This window comes from Choloepus didactylus, chromosome 2, assembly GCF_015220235.1.
Source record: "Choloepus didactylus isolate mChoDid1 chromosome 2, mChoDid1.pri, whole genome shotgun sequence".
Taxonomy (NCBI): domain Eukaryota; kingdom Metazoa; phylum Chordata; class Mammalia; order Pilosa; family Megalonychidae; genus Choloepus; species Choloepus didactylus.
The window spans coordinates 222,976,882-222,994,285 of record NC_051308.1 but is presented as its reverse complement, the minus strand read 5'-3'; the positions used below and the strand labels follow the sequence as shown (position 1 = coordinate 222,994,285).

Here is a 17,404-nt window from a genome sequence, read left to right as displayed (position 1 = left end):
CCTCTTCTCCAGCTACATCCTTTCCTCCCTCCCCCCAACTCCTACACAATCCTGGTCCCAAACCTTTTCCTGCCGTTTCCCATCTGATCAGTTTCTTAGGAAGCTTAATTATCCATGGAGGGTGGAGGTGGAAAATTCCCAGGAACAAGAACACTAGGAAAAAAAACTTCTCTAGTCCCTTCTACACCTGCCAGCAGAACCTGCCTCCTAAACTGGCCAGTCATAGTCATGCCTCTCCCCAAAACCTCCACAGCCCCCGCTGCCCAAAGCAAAGAGCCTGTGCTCCTCTGCACTGAAGCGGAGGCCTCCTTAAGCTGTCCCACCTGGGTTTCGGCTCTGTCGTCACTACATTCTACGGGGCAGCACCAGAACCGGGACCCGGCTGCTGCCAGGCCAAACGCCCCTCACCTCCTGTGTCACTGTGGCCTGCCCTGTATTTTAGCTGATGGCAAGCCTATCTCCCACACAAAACTGTCAGAGCCTTGGAGGTGGGAACACCTCCTACCCAGCTGGGTCTCACGTGTAGAGGTGCTCAGGGACAGGCGGGGAAGCCACTCCAGCTCTGCAGAAGGAACAATGTGGGAAAGAAGGATCACGTACATCCTCCCAGAGGAGCCCAGAACTAGGAGTCAGGAGACCTGAGCTCAGCCCAAGCTTTGCCACCTCCTGCTGTGGCCATTGGGCAAGTCATTTCCTCTCTGGGCTTCTGCTTCCTCTTCTGTAAGATGAGGGGGCTGGGCTGGACTCCATCATTGTTCACCAAACTTGCCCAAGCCCAGTCTGCTGGGCGCCCTCCTTAGCATTCTCACTGCACCTTCTCAACCACGCTGCAGGGGAAGGGCCAGGAGTCAAGTCCACGGTTTTAGATTCCGAAACTCCTAATCTTTCCAGCTTGCCCTGAACTCTTCACTCTGTCTCCAGGATCTGCTTCTTGGCCTGCCTTTCCCGGGTCTGGTGACAGCAACGCAGGCCACCACCAAGAGGGCTTAGCCGGGAACAGACTTGTCCGGGCTGGGCACGCCATGGTGCCATGCTCCCCACATGATGGGTCTGGTGACTGCCTGGCTGCAGGCACTGAGGCTGGGGTGGGGAGGGCAGATGGAAGGAAGGAGTCCAGCAGAACCAGGAGCCCCACCCAGCTCCTCCTGCATGGCTCCCTATTTGCTCCTCCCTCACAGCGGCTCTCCGAGGCCAGAGCTTCTGCCCCCTTCTGGCCTGGCCAGAGGGGTGCCTGCTTGGAAGCTTGGCTCTCATTGCTCTCAGAGACCCAGGCTGAGTGGCTGGTGGCCAGGGACCTGCTTTGCTTGGTCCACTCTGCGATCAGGTCAGGGCGAGAGCGGAATCTCCAGCTCTGACTCTCCCACGGCTCTGCACATTCTCCAGGCCAGACCAGGCCACCCTCTACTCAGAACCCTTCAGTGGTAGCACTCTGCACCCAGGGCAAACTCCATGCCATTGTGAGCTGGCCCTACCTTCCACCATGCTGTCGTCCCACTTCAGAGTCCTCAAACAAGCGCTCCTTAGGTCCCCTAGTCTCTGAAAGGCTGGCTCCTTCTTGTCGTCCAGTCTCAGCTCAGGTGTCCTCTCCTAAGAGAGGCCCTTGCTGACCACCCAAGACAGCCCCGTCTCTCTCCTTGCTGCCTGGCATTATGCGTCCACTGGGCAATGCCCCCCACTGGCGTGTGATGCCCGCTCTCAGGGACGCCTCTGTCTTGTTTATGGCTTTGTCCTTGGCACCCAGAATAGTGTCCAGCATGGGGGTGGGAGTGGGCTGTGAATGCCACATGTCAGACTGGGCGGTCGGGGAGGCCTCCCTGAAGAGAAGACATTTGATCCAAGGCCTGAGTGGGGAGAGTGGCAGGCCTGTGAGGGTCCACAGGCTTTCCCAGCTGGGGGAAAGCAAGCGCTGCGGATCTCTGGAGGAGCCTGGCGAGGATGGTGTTAGAGGAGCACAGGGAAGCTGGCGTGACTGGAGCACGAGAAGGAGCAGCAGGTCACGAAGTCCAGAGAGGTGTAGCCCAAACCCCTCTTGGACTTTATCCAAGATCATCAGGAAGCAACTGAAAAGTTTTAAGCAGGGAAACAATGTGCTGTGGTTTAAATTTTTAAAAGACCCCTGTGGCTGCTCTGTGGAGGACGATTTCAGGGAGCTGGGAGTGGTTCCGGAAGGCCACTGGAGACACCCGGGTCACGAGGCTAGTGGCTTGGACAAGGAGAAGTGGAAATGGAGAGACGTAGACAAAGTATTCAATACTTGCCGTGCTTTCCACCAGCCTGAGAACCCTGCCAAGTCTGGACCCCTCTGGCTGGAGTTCTAGATGCTCAGGAAACTAGCCCTCGAACCCCTATCCAGTCTTTTCTCTCACTGAGCCCCAGCCCAGATGTCCCGCTGCAGCTGGCTGGGCCTCCTTCCAGATGCTGCCCCACACCTGCTGCACCGGTCCTCTTATGGGGGGCTCTCAGGGAGGCGCCTGCACCAAGACCTCTGCCCACTCACCCCTACCACATTTTGCCCTTCCCTGAAGTCCTTCCATGCTGAGAGACAGTAGCGCAGTAAACGAGCACGTAATTGTTGCCTGTTTTACTTTCCTGAGGTGAACTGTAAGCTGGAAAAAGGCAGATACCATGACTCACCCCATTTGGGGCTGTCATGAGAATCAGACAGTGATGCGCCGAGGCCACCCGCCTTCTCTGGAGGCCAGGCAGGTGGGTGAGGTGTGTGTAGAGGGTGGAGACAGGCATGATGGGTTTCAGAACCCACAGTCAGTGGTTCTGCATTTTCTGTGGCTTTGCATTATTCACCTCTTTGTGCCTTTCTCTGGTTCTCCACTCCAGGTGAGCTGAGCAAACTTCTGCTTTACCTTCAGCACCCAGCTCAAATAGCACCTTCTCCTGCAGCTCTCCCAGCCCCACCCCCACAGCTCCATGGGCACCTCCTGTGGCACTTCACAGTACATCACAAGTGCCAGCTTACATGTCTCCCTCCCACCCGATGGCAGACGGTGAGGCTGGGATTCTATTTATTCACCTTTCCATCTTTCGGCACAGCATTTATCAGGCACAAATCAAAGTTGGCTGAGGGTGTGTCTCCCCCTCTCCCAACTGAAAACCAAACCTAGACGCTCTCGTTTCCACCCCTTCCCCCAGGGCTCGACTCCACCCTCATCTCCCCAACGAAGCCTTCCCCAGTGGCAGCAGACCGTAAAGGGCTTTCTGTAACACAGCAGGGATGGTGGCTACCCCTGCGACTGAGTGCTCTCGGGGCTTTACAGGCATTATTTGATTGGGGAAACTGAGGCTCAAACAAGGTGATGCAGCTAGGAAGTGGCAGAACCTTCTGCCCTTAACATTGGCACAGCACACCTGATGCCTTATTGTGATTGGGCCTATTTTAAAGCCATCATCTGTGATGCAAAATTTAGTGCTTTTATAGCTACACATCAAGTTGTTATACAAAGCTGTGCTTTGCTCATTAAATTTTTCAGGCAGTAAGTCTTGCAACTCCAGCTAGATCGTGAAACGACTTCATGTAGGAGAAAAAGTACAGGACTTAGAATGAGAAGTTCTGGGTAGTTGATTCAGCTGTGCCACATATGGGCCATATACTCTAGACAAGTCACCTAACTTCTCTGGGCCTCAGTTTCCTCATTTGTTAAAAAAAGAAAAAAAGGAATAACAATACTATTCAGTCATAAAAGTTCTGATAATGCTACAACACGGATGAGCCTAGAAGACATTATGCTAAGCAAAATAAGCCCCAGACACAAAAGTACAAATATTGCATGATTCCACTTATTTTTGAAATATCTAGGATAAGCAAAATTTGTAGAGAAAGAAAGTAGATTACAGGCTTACTAGAGGCTGCGAGGTGGGAGTCAGGGTGGGGAATGGGAGTTATAGCTTAAAGGCTAAAGAGTTTCTGTTTTGAATGATAAAGAAGTTTTAGTAATAGAAGGTGATGATGGTAGCACAACATTGTAAAATAATTAATGCCACAGAATTGTACACTTAAAAATGGTTAAAATGGCAAAATTTATGATACACATATATGTGTGTGTGCGTGTGTGTTAACACACACACACATAAAACCAGAAAAGAATAAAAAAGGGAATAACAGCATCTCCTCCAAAAAGGTTTCCCCATGGCATGCTGGAAAGTGCTCTACCCACCTTAGGGATGCACTCACCAAAAAGATAAATATTATTTATCTATAGCCACCTCAACCCAGTGCCTAATTAACACAGTACTGGACACAGCACAGGATGTCAACACCCAGTTGCTGGGAGATTCAGAGAGAACAAGCCAGCGTTTCTCCTCCTGCCCTTAGAGGAGAGCGGCACCTCCTGAGCACTCCCATTTCAAATGTGTTCCATATATGCCATACTCTATGCTACACACCCAAAACGCGTGTTCTCCCAGGATGCTCCTGACCCCATGTACTGGATGAGCACGTTGAGACTCAGAGGCTAAGTGATCTGCCCAAAGTTGCGGAGCTGAGATTTGAACCCAGGTCTGTCGGGCTGCAAAGCCTGTGTTTCCAACCACCACGCTTGTGAGCATGTTTCCAAAGGCAACTGCTCTTGGTGGCCCTGAAAGCAGGTGCTCCAGAAGCAGGACACTCTTCTGCAACCCTAAGGCCATCCCCCAAGTAGAAAGCTTCTGGTTGTGCCCATGGAAACCTGTGTCTGTACCTTCATTCAAGCAGGTACATCTAGATCCTACCTTTCTTCTAAATCCTACCTATCCTTCAAGGCAGAGCTCCACAGACACCTCCACTAGTCCTCTCCTGATCCTCCTAGTTGGGAAGGCCTCTCTCCCTTCTCTAATCTCTCAGAGAATTCCACTTGCACCTCGAATAACACCCACTTCCTAGTGCCTAACTGCTCTGCGTCTGTACCTCATTTCTCAGTGCAGTCTCTGAGCTCAAGACAAGCAGCTCTCATGGCTCCATGTACCTTCCACCAGCCAGGCAGGCCGGGCTCAGTCAGGGACGGGTGGGGTGCCTGCTCCCCATCCCCACGCCGGCTGTAACCCGTGTCAGGCCAGGTGAGCCGGCCCTGCCTCCCACTGGCGTCCTGCCCAGCTGCTACAGCATCCAGATTCCTGTGGGCCCTGGCCCAGAACCCAGGAGATAGGATCTCCTTCCCTGGTTTGACGGTGAAGATGCTATAAAAAGCACAGTACCCGGGCTCAGCATTGGCTGGTGATGGACTACAAAGGCCTGAGGAATGTGAGAGATGAGGGCGAAGGCTCAGGGCAGGCTCACGGCCCCGAGCCCTGTGCTTGGTCTCCCGCAAGGGCCAGTGTGGCCAAGGCCCAAAGGTGTCCCTGCCAGGAACAGCTCCCGGATAGATATCCCAGCAGGCAGCTGCCTTTCCTTAGGTTTAAAGGGCCCGCTGGAAAAAGCGAGATTTGACAATGCTTACAAACCAACATCCAGGCCAGAGACCACAGACCCTGCTCCCGCTTGGTCCAGGCTCCTCCTGTCTAGAGACACCTGCGTCAGTTAACAGAGCAGGACAGGGCCGGGCGAGTCCCCTGGTCTCTCTGTGCCTCAATGGAAAATGAGGGGACTGGTTCAAACCATCTCCATTGCACCTTTGGGCTGGAGGGCACAGGCTCTGATGAGGTTCTTTCCACCTCTAACGTTCTAGAGTTAGAATCATGTCCTACACGTTCACTCCCAGGGGCAGGGGCAGAGCAGGAGAACGTGGCCCCTCGGCCCGGGAAGCAGCAGAGGCCAACGTGGACTCCCAGCACTGTGCTGGCGACGCCTGTGCACCTTCCTGCAGAGGCTCTCCCTGTGTTTGCTGCCTCAGAGTGTGTTTGCCTCCCCTAATGGCGCCTCAGAGGTGCGTCTGGGCCCTGGCCACTTTGGGAAAAAGAGCAGGAGGCCTGAGTCACCTCCTGGGCTGTGAGCTGGGCTCGCCATGGAAACACGGCAGACCCCGGGGGCAGAGGAACCCAGTACCTTCCCTGCCTGCATGGTGCAGACAAAACCTTTGACTCCCAATCCAAAAAAGCCTTTCTCTATTTTAAGGCACCGTTTTCCCTTCTCTTCCCCCAGGACACATCTTACTCATTTGGCCTGGGCTCATCCCCCCTTGCCTAGGTCTTCCGCAGCCCCTCAGCAAACCCCATCCTCCCAGGCAAAAGGGCCACTTCATCCAAGGATTCCTCCCAAACCAGTTAGTCCTTCATGGAGGGTCCCTTACTCCAATTCCCACAGGACAAAAGGCAGAAACTAACTTTTGAGGTTCAAAGTCCTCTTTCATAATCCATGGCTACTACAAGCCTCCTCCCCCTTATAAAAGCAAACATATATAAATGTCTGCAGACTATGTGGGGGGGTCCACAGTCCCCTGAACGCCATCATAGACTCGGGAAGAGTCTCTACCCTAGGATCATAGAAACCTAGATCCTTGACGAACAGCAGGTCGCCCGGTCCACGATTCCACTCAAGCCAGAATCCCTCTGTCCATGTGCCCCACAAAGACACGTTTAAATCCCAACCCCGACCCGACCCTGTGAATGTGAACTCACTCGTAAGTGGTATCTTTGAAAATCCTACTAAAATGTGGCCAAACTGAATCAGGATAGGCCTTAATCCAACATGACTAAAGTCCTTAAAAGCAAAGGAAATTTGGACATAGTAGGAGTGAAGAGGAGAGAGAAGGAGACAGATCTCCATGTGACACAGGACTGCTGGTAAGCACCACCAGAACCCTACCACCTTTGGAGAAAGATACCTTGATTTTTGGCTTCTAGCCTCAAAACAGTGAGACAGTCAATCCCTGTTGTTTAAGCCAACCAGCATGTGCTATTTGTTACAGCAGCCCTGGAAAACTAAAACACCCTCCTTACAGCAACATCTCCTGATGTTCCTCTTCTCCACCTCTCAAAACCACCTCCTACAGGAAGCCTTCCCTCATCTCCTCTTCTCTGATACCCCACAGCATTCCTGCCTGAGCCACACAATTTCTCACCTGCGCTTCTCCCCTTGAATGTCATCTCACTTTCCCAGCAAGACGCATGCCCTTTGTGGAGCCAGTTCTTCAACTCCTTAACCTGAGCTAGGGAAGACTACGAGCCTATACTAGAGAATCTGTGCTTTGAGGCCAGGGCTTGATGACAGCACTGGCCCACCCCCAAAGAACGGGGCTGTGGAGTGCCCCTTCCAAGGGCTGCAAAGTCTGCCCAGGCCACAACAGGGGCTTCCCTGGGATGGCTGCCTTTCCCACCAGAAAGACCCAGACAGCCTTTCAACAACGAGATCGACAGGTGGGGAACAGACAGGGAGGCAAAATGACTTACCACAGGTCAACATGCAAGAAAGAGGCAGAACCAGGACTGGTCCCCGCCTAGAGCCCTTTCCCTTTAAGAAATGGCTTTATTAAAACTAAATCTTCCCTCGCATGCACTCATACACCCGTATGTGCAAAAGGAGTTTCTGAAAAGATGCACAAGAAAGTTGACAGTGGTATCCTGTGAGAAGGGCAACGGTGGGGCAGACCGAGAAGGAGGAGGGCACTTTTACTCTTCACCTTAATATCCATTCGGCACTGCTGGGCTTTATTTTTGTTTTGCTTTTTTACCATGAACATGTTGTATTTATTTGTATTATAAAAATAAATCTGCTGCAGAAAAAGGAGATTCTAGCCCATGCCCACCCCTGGCACACACATGAAAACAAAGAGAAGACATAAGTAAACCTGTACAGGTATGACTATAATGTAACAAGCTTGCCTTCTTGCATGCTTTATGGCCACCAGTCTCATTCAGTCACAGACATAGGCTGTTTATGGCTTAAGGAATCTTCCCTGGAAAGGCTTAATTCAATTAGGGCCCTGGGCAACTCCCTGAGGAAGCTCTGGTACCTCTCTTTACTTATACACATCAAGGGCAAACCAAGCAGACCCATACCTTCCCAGAACCAGGGATGGAGGGACAGGGCCATGGCAGCACCACTTAAAGGTGGGTTGATTCCTAAAGCATCACTCTGTGAGTGTCACTTTTGAGGGCGTCACATGCAGGCTGCCACTGACCATCCTCGCCAACCTTTGCTCTCCCTCCTCCCTGAGGAGCCAAACTGGTTTCTTGTCTGCTCCAACTGCTCCACCCTATCTCTACACAGAAGTCAGCCACATGTTTATTCATTCACTCATCCCCCACATATTTATGGCTCCCTTTACCCTATGCCAGGCACAGAGGCCAGGAAAGTAAAGGCCCTGCCCTCACGAGACTTACATTTCCATGGAAATTGCACACTAAGAATATCTCCCTCCTTCCTGCCTCCTTATCTAACTCCTCTCCATCCCTCAAGCTCAAGTTACCTCCTCTGAGACACCTTCCCTAACCAGCCCAGCTCGCTCCCTCTGAACTCGACCTCTGCCAGGCATCCACCCAGCCACAACATGGACACTTTCTCCTGAGCAGACTGGAAGCTCTTTAAGAGCAGGGCCTGGGTTTCACTCTTCCTAGCTCTCCATGGGCCATGCACGCAATGCCTGCTGGCGATTTCAGCTGATCTGCCTCTTCAACCCTGACTCCAGCAGATGAATTTATTGGCTGCCCTCGGTCCTGGCTGGCCACCGCAAAGACGCAGGCTTCATGAGCTCCGCCTGGGATGCATCAAGCGCTATGCAAGTGTTAGCTACTTATTATTTCGGTGAGCATGTGGGCTCTGCCTTATACACGGCTGTGACGTCACCCCTCCACCCTCCGTGGCATGGTCTGAAATGGGCTCAGCACTGTGGAAGGGCCAGTCTGGGCTTAGGGGTAAATGTTCTGCATGGGATTGGGAAAGGGGCCTGGGAAGGAACAGAACTTCTCATTCCGAAGTCACAGCAGCTTAAGGACATACCTTTGCAGGAAACAGCTTGTTGGGATAATTTGGGGAACTCCAGATTCCCAACAAGTCAATATTAGAACTCAAGGCTCAGAACTGGCCCAAGAGACCCGAAAACTGGATTGGCATGTTGGATGAGCTTTAGGGGGAAGTCAGCATGATCCCAGGGAAGGGGGGGCAGCCCACCGATCCAGGACCAATCCAAAATTTAGTTCAGTTAAATTTAGATTAGCCCATAAGATTAAAAATATCCACATATCATCACGGGCTGCCTTAAAGTATCAGTTGATGTTTATCGGCATCTAAAGAGATGGTTTGGCCGGGTGCAGTGTGTGCAGACAACCTTGGGGAGACATGTCTGACTCAGACATTTGCAGGGGGAGTGAGTGCTGGAAAACGAGGCCCACACAGGCGATGGATGACTCAGGGATAACCCAGGCCCTCGGTTTGCTGAGCCAGCCTCCCTCCCCTCCTCTCCCCCTCAGATGGAAAGGGGGCAAGTGGGGGGTGGCTAGAGGGGGAGGGAAGGAGGCGGGCCAGCTAGCTGTGTACAGGCTGGCATTCCCAGAGGGAGCCTGAAGCCCCTTCAGCTCCAGTTCCCTGTCCCTCTGGTGTTTCGGAATGCAGTCTGGAAAGGGTTGTTTGCTTTACAGTGGGACCTGGAGTTGGGGTGGGTCACAGTTATTTCCCCAAACCCAAGAAGTTCAAAATAATTATGGGAAAAATAAAATTGCTGAACTGAAAGGAGCCTTGGAGTCAGGGCAGTGTGATGCAAAGAACATGGACTCCAAAGTCAGACAGATCTAGGCTTAAATCCCAGTATTTTCTAGCTGTGCAAGAAGTACCTGACAAGGCCTTTGGAATAGATGCTTAGTAAGTGGCAGCTAATATAATTAACTGCAGATTAGGAAGCAGGGGTTGTACCTTGTCTAAGACCACACAGTGAGGCAGAAAAGAGCTAAGACCAGATCCCAGGTCTCTTAAATTGCCCCCAGCCCCCTATCCTGAGTGTTTGCCATTGTAATTTGCTTCCTTGCCTCTTCTTTCTTCTCCCACAGGGCCTACAACACTCTGAGGGAAAGGCAAAGCCCTCCATTTCAGACTCCACAGACTCCAGGGCTGGGAGCAGCCCTCACACTCCTCCTTCAGGCAGATACAGGTGTGTTCCAGGAGTTGCTCAGTGCTCAGAGCTGAGGCAGCCAGGGCTGAGCCACCTGGGCCCCAGGCCCCAGACTGCCCCACTCCTTCAGGAATCCTTCCTGGCAACCCCCCAGATGGCCATCACGGACATACCTGCTTACTGTCCTCAGTGCACCTCTGGTTCTCTCGTTCCCCTTGAGCCTCACAATAACCCAGCTTAGGGCATGGCATTAGAAGTCCGGGGATTGTAGCCTTTGCCTCATAGTTGTTAAGTGACCTCAGGTCACAATCTGAGACTCAGTTTCCTGTGATGTAAAATGGGTATGTCAATACCACCTGCTATCCTAACCCAGAGAACCATAGAGAAGATCAAAACTAAATACCATACATGCAAGTACTTTGGAAACAACAAATTAAGGTACTAATGAGAATTACCACTAAACTCTGCTCACCTTGCAGAGCTAAAGAAACTTGTGCCACCTGCTTCCAACATAGCGGCTGCCTCTCTGGGGATCTTGCTGGCCCCAAGGATAACCCAAAGCAACCCAGCACCCTTCCTGCTCCAAAGCAGGCAATCACAGTCACAAGGCCAGCCACCTGGGCTTGCTAAAGAAAACCACCTCCAACTGACACTCCCCAGCCCGAGCAGCTTCTGACCATAAGGAGAAGCAGGCTCTGGTCAGACAGGCAGATAAACGGCAGGGCAGGGTCACTACCATGGAACTAGGGAGAGGAGCATTTTGACTGTGGGATGTGGGGACTCACAGTGACAGAGGATGGGCCCAAATCAGGCACAGAACACCTTCAGCTTTCCATGGACAGGAAGAAGGCTTCCATGATTGACATCAGTCCGGCCCCTAGAGGGAATCCTAAAATTCCAAGAGCAGGTGCAGCCAAACATGTCTGCTCTGTGCAAGCTGGGCACCTACCCAGTGCGGAGCCTTGTGCATCTGCTGAGGGGTACCCAAGAGGCAGGAGATGCAGCTGCACCCCTCTGGGAGGCTATGCCAAGACTCGAACAGAAAATAAATAGCAATTCAGAATCACAGAAGACAACCTCTCTGAGTTGTTTCCTCATCTGTGAGACAGAGATAGTCTTTATCTCATGGAATTTCAGTAGGGATTAAGTGAGATTACTTTTATAAAGTGCCTGACACTAATATCCACAGATATTCAATAAATGGTAATTAATTATTAAAATATACATACATCCAACAGAAGAAATGTCAAAGGGCAGGCTGGGCCAAATGCCAAAGTTGTGGAAAAACAGTAAGGGAAAAGGGTTCAGGGGAGAAAGTGAAAGCAGCTGCTGTGGGCTGGAGTGGGCTGTGAAGACTGCATAAAAGGGGAGGAATCCAAAGTGGGCCCTGGCTGCTCCAGTGAACTGGGAACCACATGAGTCTTCGAAGGTCGAGACAGCATCTTCACCTTACTGGGGAGGCGCTGGGTCCAGAGAAAAGAGGTGCCTTGTCCAAGGTCAATGGGTGCCAAGAGACAGTGCTAGGGGTCTCCTATGAAAGCTCTCCTTTATGCCAGGGCTGGATGGGACGGGCCTGGGTGGAAATGAGAGGCCAGGCATGCCTTGTCCATCACGGCATCTTGCAAGCAGTAGGTGCCTGGTTGAAGTAATTCCTGGCAATATGACCAACATTGGCCTTTTACGTACCCTGGCACTTCTGGAGACATGCCTACCTTAAGACTTCCTCCCAGTCCCCAGGTGACCTCCCTTCCCACTGTCCTGCAGTCACTCAGCTGTTTTCCCAAAGTGAAAAAGGTCACCTTTCTTTCTAGAGTCCCGTCTGGGCTCCCTGGGGCAGTTTCAAGGTGACCTTCAGGCTGTTCCTCTCTCTCCTGTCGAGAAGTGGGAGAGGCAAGTTCTGGTCTTAATTTTACAGGAAACCAGTTGCTGGGTCTGATATTCTAACATGTGAAGTGGGCAATAATGACCCCCTTTCCCCTTCTCATAGGAGAAAATGGCAGGGTACTCCTTGCAAAAACCAAAACCAAAATCGAAAAAAAAAAAAAAAAAAAAAAAAGCTGTAAGACATTAAGGAACAAAGGAAGCTTTTTTTGGTCTCTGGTTAGGAGAAGATGAACACCTGCTTTGTGGGCTCCCCGTCTCCGCCAGGAGTTCCGGGTCAGGAATATTGGAAAACAAATCCAGGGGATGCCAGCGGTGAGCTGGGTTACAATGAGGTTCTCCCTTGGAACAGGCACTGTACTGGGAGTCAGGTGAACTGGGAACAAAGCAGAATTCATGCGGGGTCCAAAATCACAGTGTGGCGCGAGATGGGGCACAGCCCTAACCTGAAGGCTCAGGTAAGTCTCACAGATCTCCCAACGTTCTGACCCCTCCCTCACGATGCTAGCCCACCCCTCCTCCCAAAAAAAGAAAAAGGCAAGAATCCCTGTCAGAGAAATACAAGCCCAGAGAAGGGAAGTGATTTGTCTAAGGTCTCCCTCTGAACTAGTGAGAAGAGAACCCAGAAGCATCTGCTCTAGAACCTTAGCTCTAACCCCACCCCGCCCCCACCTGTTCCTGACAAAGTATCTGCCTTGTATGGGTAATATTAGGTGCTTTTGGATAGAAAGAACTGCACACAGCCCTTCTTTATTCTTAAAGGAGGGTTACCTTGCCATCAATGACAGAATGAGGGCCCCAAAACAGCTCCTACCCACAACTGGGGCGTTGCGAGGATAGGCAAGACCTCCAAATTCCTAGGCTCCTGGGTATCTGACTGTGCAGAGGTAGCACGGCCTCAGCCCCCACCGCCCACCCCCAGAGGCAATTGGTGCCATCTCTCCACCACCACCACCACCTCCATCCCCACCCCCCAGACCAGTCCTGGAGGCAGCTTAAGTGAAAGAAAGAACTAACTCAGTGGGCTACACCCCCCACCCTGAAACCCTAAGGAAGGACTCCCAGGGGCAGCAGCCTGGGGTTAAAAGGTTTGTAACACTCCGGGTTCAGAGGAAACCTGTGCGAAGCTGAAGTAGGGATGCTTTTGTCTTAGGTGTCTAAAATGCTACAGGGGCACTGAGCATTTCCTGTATTTGAAGCACTGTACGAAGTCAGCTGTACATGCATCAATTTATGTCATCATCACATTAGCAACCCTGTAGCTAGATACTAATATTTCCCCCATTTTACATATGAGGAAACCGAGGCTCAGAGAGGTGAGATGGCAGTGATGGAACCCGTATCTAATCTCAATTCTACCCTGCAAAGGAGAAGGAAAAATAGGCTTTCACTTTTGCCATCTGAACAGGGACCGATGAGCTCTTCTGGCCACCCTTCACTCTCTTCCCCAGGATGGCCAGATGCTATTGCACTTCTGTTTTCAGAGGCAGAAAAATGCCTTTCCAAGCCACAGGCACAGACTTTTGGAACTGCAAAGGTCCTAAGAGATCGTATCGAACCTGTTCATTCTGCAATGGGAAAACTGAGGCCCAACGCTGAGTGACTTGCCAGGGTTACCCGAGCCAGTGGAACGGCAGAAACGCCAAACCAGCAAGGGCCACGAAGATCAACTGACAGGTGAAGAGCGTGACTGGCCCAAGGTCACGGTGAGGTGGCATGAGCAGCCAGCCTTCCAGATATCTAGACTACTACCCTTGCCACAGCTGCATCTCTGCCATCCAGCAGCCCAGGGTCCTGGGCTCAGCACTCTGGTGGTGAGGAAGCAGGCCAGGCCGATTCAGATTAGAGATATCATCAGGCTGCAGGACAACTCCTGAGTGGGGTCTTTGGGGTATGCCATCATCTCACCACCACATGCTGAGACCCGCAGTGTGTGTGCCAGGCTCCAATGCCCTTAACACAATGCCAGGTGTATGCTGGGAGGTGAGGGAATTGGAGAAAAGAGGACAGTTTATAGCCAGCACTTGTGAGATCTCTTCCTGGGCTCACACAGGCAAATGACACATCACAGTCACTCTTAAGTTCTTTACAACAAATTAAGACTCACAGTCTCAACTGGTATGGCCAAATTTAGAGATTCCTGACCACTTCACAGGTGGGAGAGACCAGTCGACAAAGGCCCCAGCTTGTTCAAGGTCATGTAATTGTGTCCGAAGCAGTACACATGGCTTCCTCTGCCCAGTCCTTGACCGTTCCAGGAAGCACGGCTGCCATCAGGGAGTAGGTACTGGTGGCCCAGCTCCGTGCTCAGCCCTGCCGCTGTGACTGGCTCAGCACCAAAGCCCCGCACCAGGAAGCCGGCACCTGGATCTGTCAAGAGTCAGCGAGAGCCCTGGGAACCAGAGCCCTCCCGCAGCACATCCCAGAGCCTGCCTAGCAGAGGCACTCAGCTCAGTTCCTGCATGTCCTTGGGAACGCTGCATGGCTGCCTGCCAAGAGTCATAAACACCCCAAACCCAACCTCAGGCAAAGAGGGGAGTGCAGAGTCCCAGGTCCCCGGGCCTTCCACAGCTAGCTGGGGGCCGAAAAAAGCAATAGCAACATTCAAAGCCACCCTGGACATCACATTCAGGGACCTCTGGGCTACAGGGTCAGCCCCATCAATTGCCCAACAGGACAGGATGCCTGGGTCTGGCAGAGAGACCACCCGTCTGGGAGGGAACAACTTTTCTGTTTCTTTCCCCCAACAAGAACATTTCAAAGTCTCTTTGGACCAGAACACCCTAGCCCCTCTACCTGTACCTTTCCTACTTAGATGGGCAGAAGGCCAATGTGGCTGGCGGGCTCAGATGGCACCCTGAGACACAGCCAGGTGCTAACCTGGAGGTGAGCTGGGTCCAGACCAAGCTGCAACCTCTTCCACTACCCCCCCCCCCCCAAAACAGGTCTCAGAAATTTCCAGGGCCCCTGTCCCATAAACTATATAAGGCATGGCATTCCTGGGCCGGAAACTGACTCAGGGACTCCTAAACCAGCCTGGACAGGCAAACCTGACAGATAACATTCTGGGGATAAAGTAGGTGAGAATCTGAGGATCCCTCACGTTCCACTCCACTCATAGTGTCCAGCACCCAGGTCTCCTCCTATATGGGCCACCCTACCACAAAGTGTCTAATTGCACCGGTTGGTGTTGACAAAGCAGAACGTGCCACTTGCTGGAAGGCACTCTTCTGTGTCTCACCCACAGCTGGGTTCCTGGCTCCCGAGGGGTCTGGCCCAGCCAGGGGAGACTTGTCAGGCCTGGAAGCCTTGCTGAAGGCACCTAGTATCAGAGGGTCCCATCGTCTCGTCCTGCCTGCTCTCGCCCCCACGATGCTGGCTCCACTCTTAGGAGGCCTCAGAACCCCAGAAGCCACAGAGTTCAAGTTTGAGAAGGACCAAGATGGCAGGATGAAGGCCACCTGTGCTCCAGGAATAGTCCAGACCCGTATTCCTGGGCAGCCCCAGAATGTAAGCCAGTCGGGTGGTGGCAGAGGTGGCGTCAGAGCCAACTGGACTTACCTATCTTCATGAGGCAGGCCAGCAGGATCCAGAGGGAGATCTCGAATGGTATGCGCACGTGTGGGTAGTCGATACCCAGGACTGGAAAGGCCTTTCGTGGCTTCATGCTGTGTTCAGTGATGGAATGGTTAACGGGGCGGCTCTCCGGGGTGACCTCCGGGGGGGCGGTGGTGACATCCCCAATCGAGCGCTCCCGGGGCGGCTCGGAGCCCCGGATGGTGCTGGCAGTAGGGCTGGGCTGCAGGCCGTGGCTCCTGAGAACGGGTAGCAGCCCCACCAAGGCCACCGCCACGAGCAACGAAGGGAAGATCCGTGGCGGAGAGAGGCCACTGAGGCCACACCACAGAGGCATCGTCCTGCTCCCTGGGCCCAGTGGGCCTCCACTCTTAGCAAAGGGAGAGTAAGACCTGGGACATGGGTACCAAGGGGACCACTGGCTGGAAGAGAGCCCGGAAGAGTCCCTAGTAAAAGTTCATGTTTTAGAGAGGTATTTTTGTGGAAGCAGTCCTCTGGAGTGGAAGGAGGATGGGGGGGTTGCAATAGGTGGGAACCCCAAGTTTTGAGATCAGGATCTGGAACTCCAAAGTGGAGAAGAGGGACAAGGACCCAGGAAGGACCGCAGGAGGAGACAAAAGGTCTGGAACCTCAGGCCTGGAAAAGGAGGGGGAGGGGAGGAGTCTGAGCCCCGGGGACCGGAGTGGGTGGACCCCAGGCAAGTGAAAGGAAGAAGGAAGGCTGCGACCTTTGGCTGAGGAAAGTGACTGAGGAGCTGGGACTCTAGGCTAAGCAAAAGGGTAGGGAGCCCAGGCTAAAGGAAGGGGACCAAGGAGGGTGGGACCCAGGCCAGGAAAGCGGAGAGAGGAGGCTGGTAGCCCGGGTAGTGCGAAGAAGAAGTGAAGCCGGAAAGCGGCCGGGAGCTTCCCCACCCAGAACCGGGCCGGGGTCGAGGCGCGTCGGGCTGAGATTCCGGGGAAACGGAGGGAGGCGGAAGGCGGAGGTAGGCAGCCCGGCGGAAGGGCGCCTCGGCGCGGGCTGGGGGCGGCTGGCGGTGGGCCGGCGACAATACGCCCCTCCTGGCGGCCCCGGCACGTCGCTGCGCTCCGCCCCGGCCCAGCGGCTGGTCTTCCGCGTCCAGGTCCAGTCCCAGTTCCAGCCCCCGCCGCAACCCAGCCCCAGTCCTGGCGGCAGCAGACTGATTCCGCGCTGAGCCCGGCGCTGCCTCTTATAGCCACCAGCGAGCTGCGGCGCCGAAGGCTAGAGAGACCTGTCAGCGCCCGCGCAGCACAGCGGCCCCTTTCGCCCAGGGGGAAGAGGAAGAAGAGTCAAGTGGCAAGAAAAGTAAAGGAACTTTCTATTTAAAAAGCGCTTTCAGTTGAAACCGACTGTGTTTTAAAACTTCAACTAACATATGAGACCAAGGGAAGAGATATCTATTTGGTACAGGATCTAAATTTTCTAAACGGTACAACTTTGTAGTCAATTTGTTCAAACACGATAATTGCACGGAACTTTGAATAGGAAGTGAGATACGGTAGGTTAGTATAGGCTGGAGTGAAATAGTGACACATCCCAGAGTAATTTAGGCAGATAATAAAAAATATATTTACAGCCTCCCCCTCCCCAGCCCCGAGGATCTGGGGGAAGGTGCGGATGTGTTGGACTTCCTCACCTGAACTGGTGTTGATGTTGTCACAAACATTGGGACTGGTGGTTTGATGTGCTGAGCCCTCGATCATGGGACGTGCCCTTATGAAGCTCGTTACTGCAAAGGAGAGGCTAAACTTGCATAAAATTGTGCCTAAGAGTCTCCCCCTGAGTACCCCTTTGTTGCTCAGATGTGGCCCTCTCTCTCTCTAACTGAGCCATCTTGACAGGTGAACTCGCTGCCCTTCCCCCTACATGGCACCCGACCCCCAGGGGTGTAAATCTCCCTTGAAATGCAGAATATGACTCCCGGGGATGAATGTGGACCTGGCATCATGGGACTGAAAGTA

At 52.9% G+C, this 17,404-nt stretch overlaps 1 protein-coding gene across 2 annotated transcripts in view; it reads right to left on the bottom strand.

Moving 5' to 3' along the window:
- Window positions 1–16,592, bottom strand: part of SLC9A1 (solute carrier family 9 member A1) — a 49,399-nt gene extending 32,807 nt beyond the window's left edge. For both annotated transcript variants that reach the window (XM_037828042.1, XM_037828043.1), the window contains exon 1: window positions 15,411–16,592. In XM_037828042.1, the coding sequence (XP_037683970.1) occupies window positions 15,411–15,762 (352 nt within the window). In that variant the 5' untranslated portion in view covers window positions 15,763–16,592. The remainder of the gene's footprint in view (window positions 1–15,410) is intronic.
- Window positions 16,593–17,404: the final 812 nt, after the last annotated feature.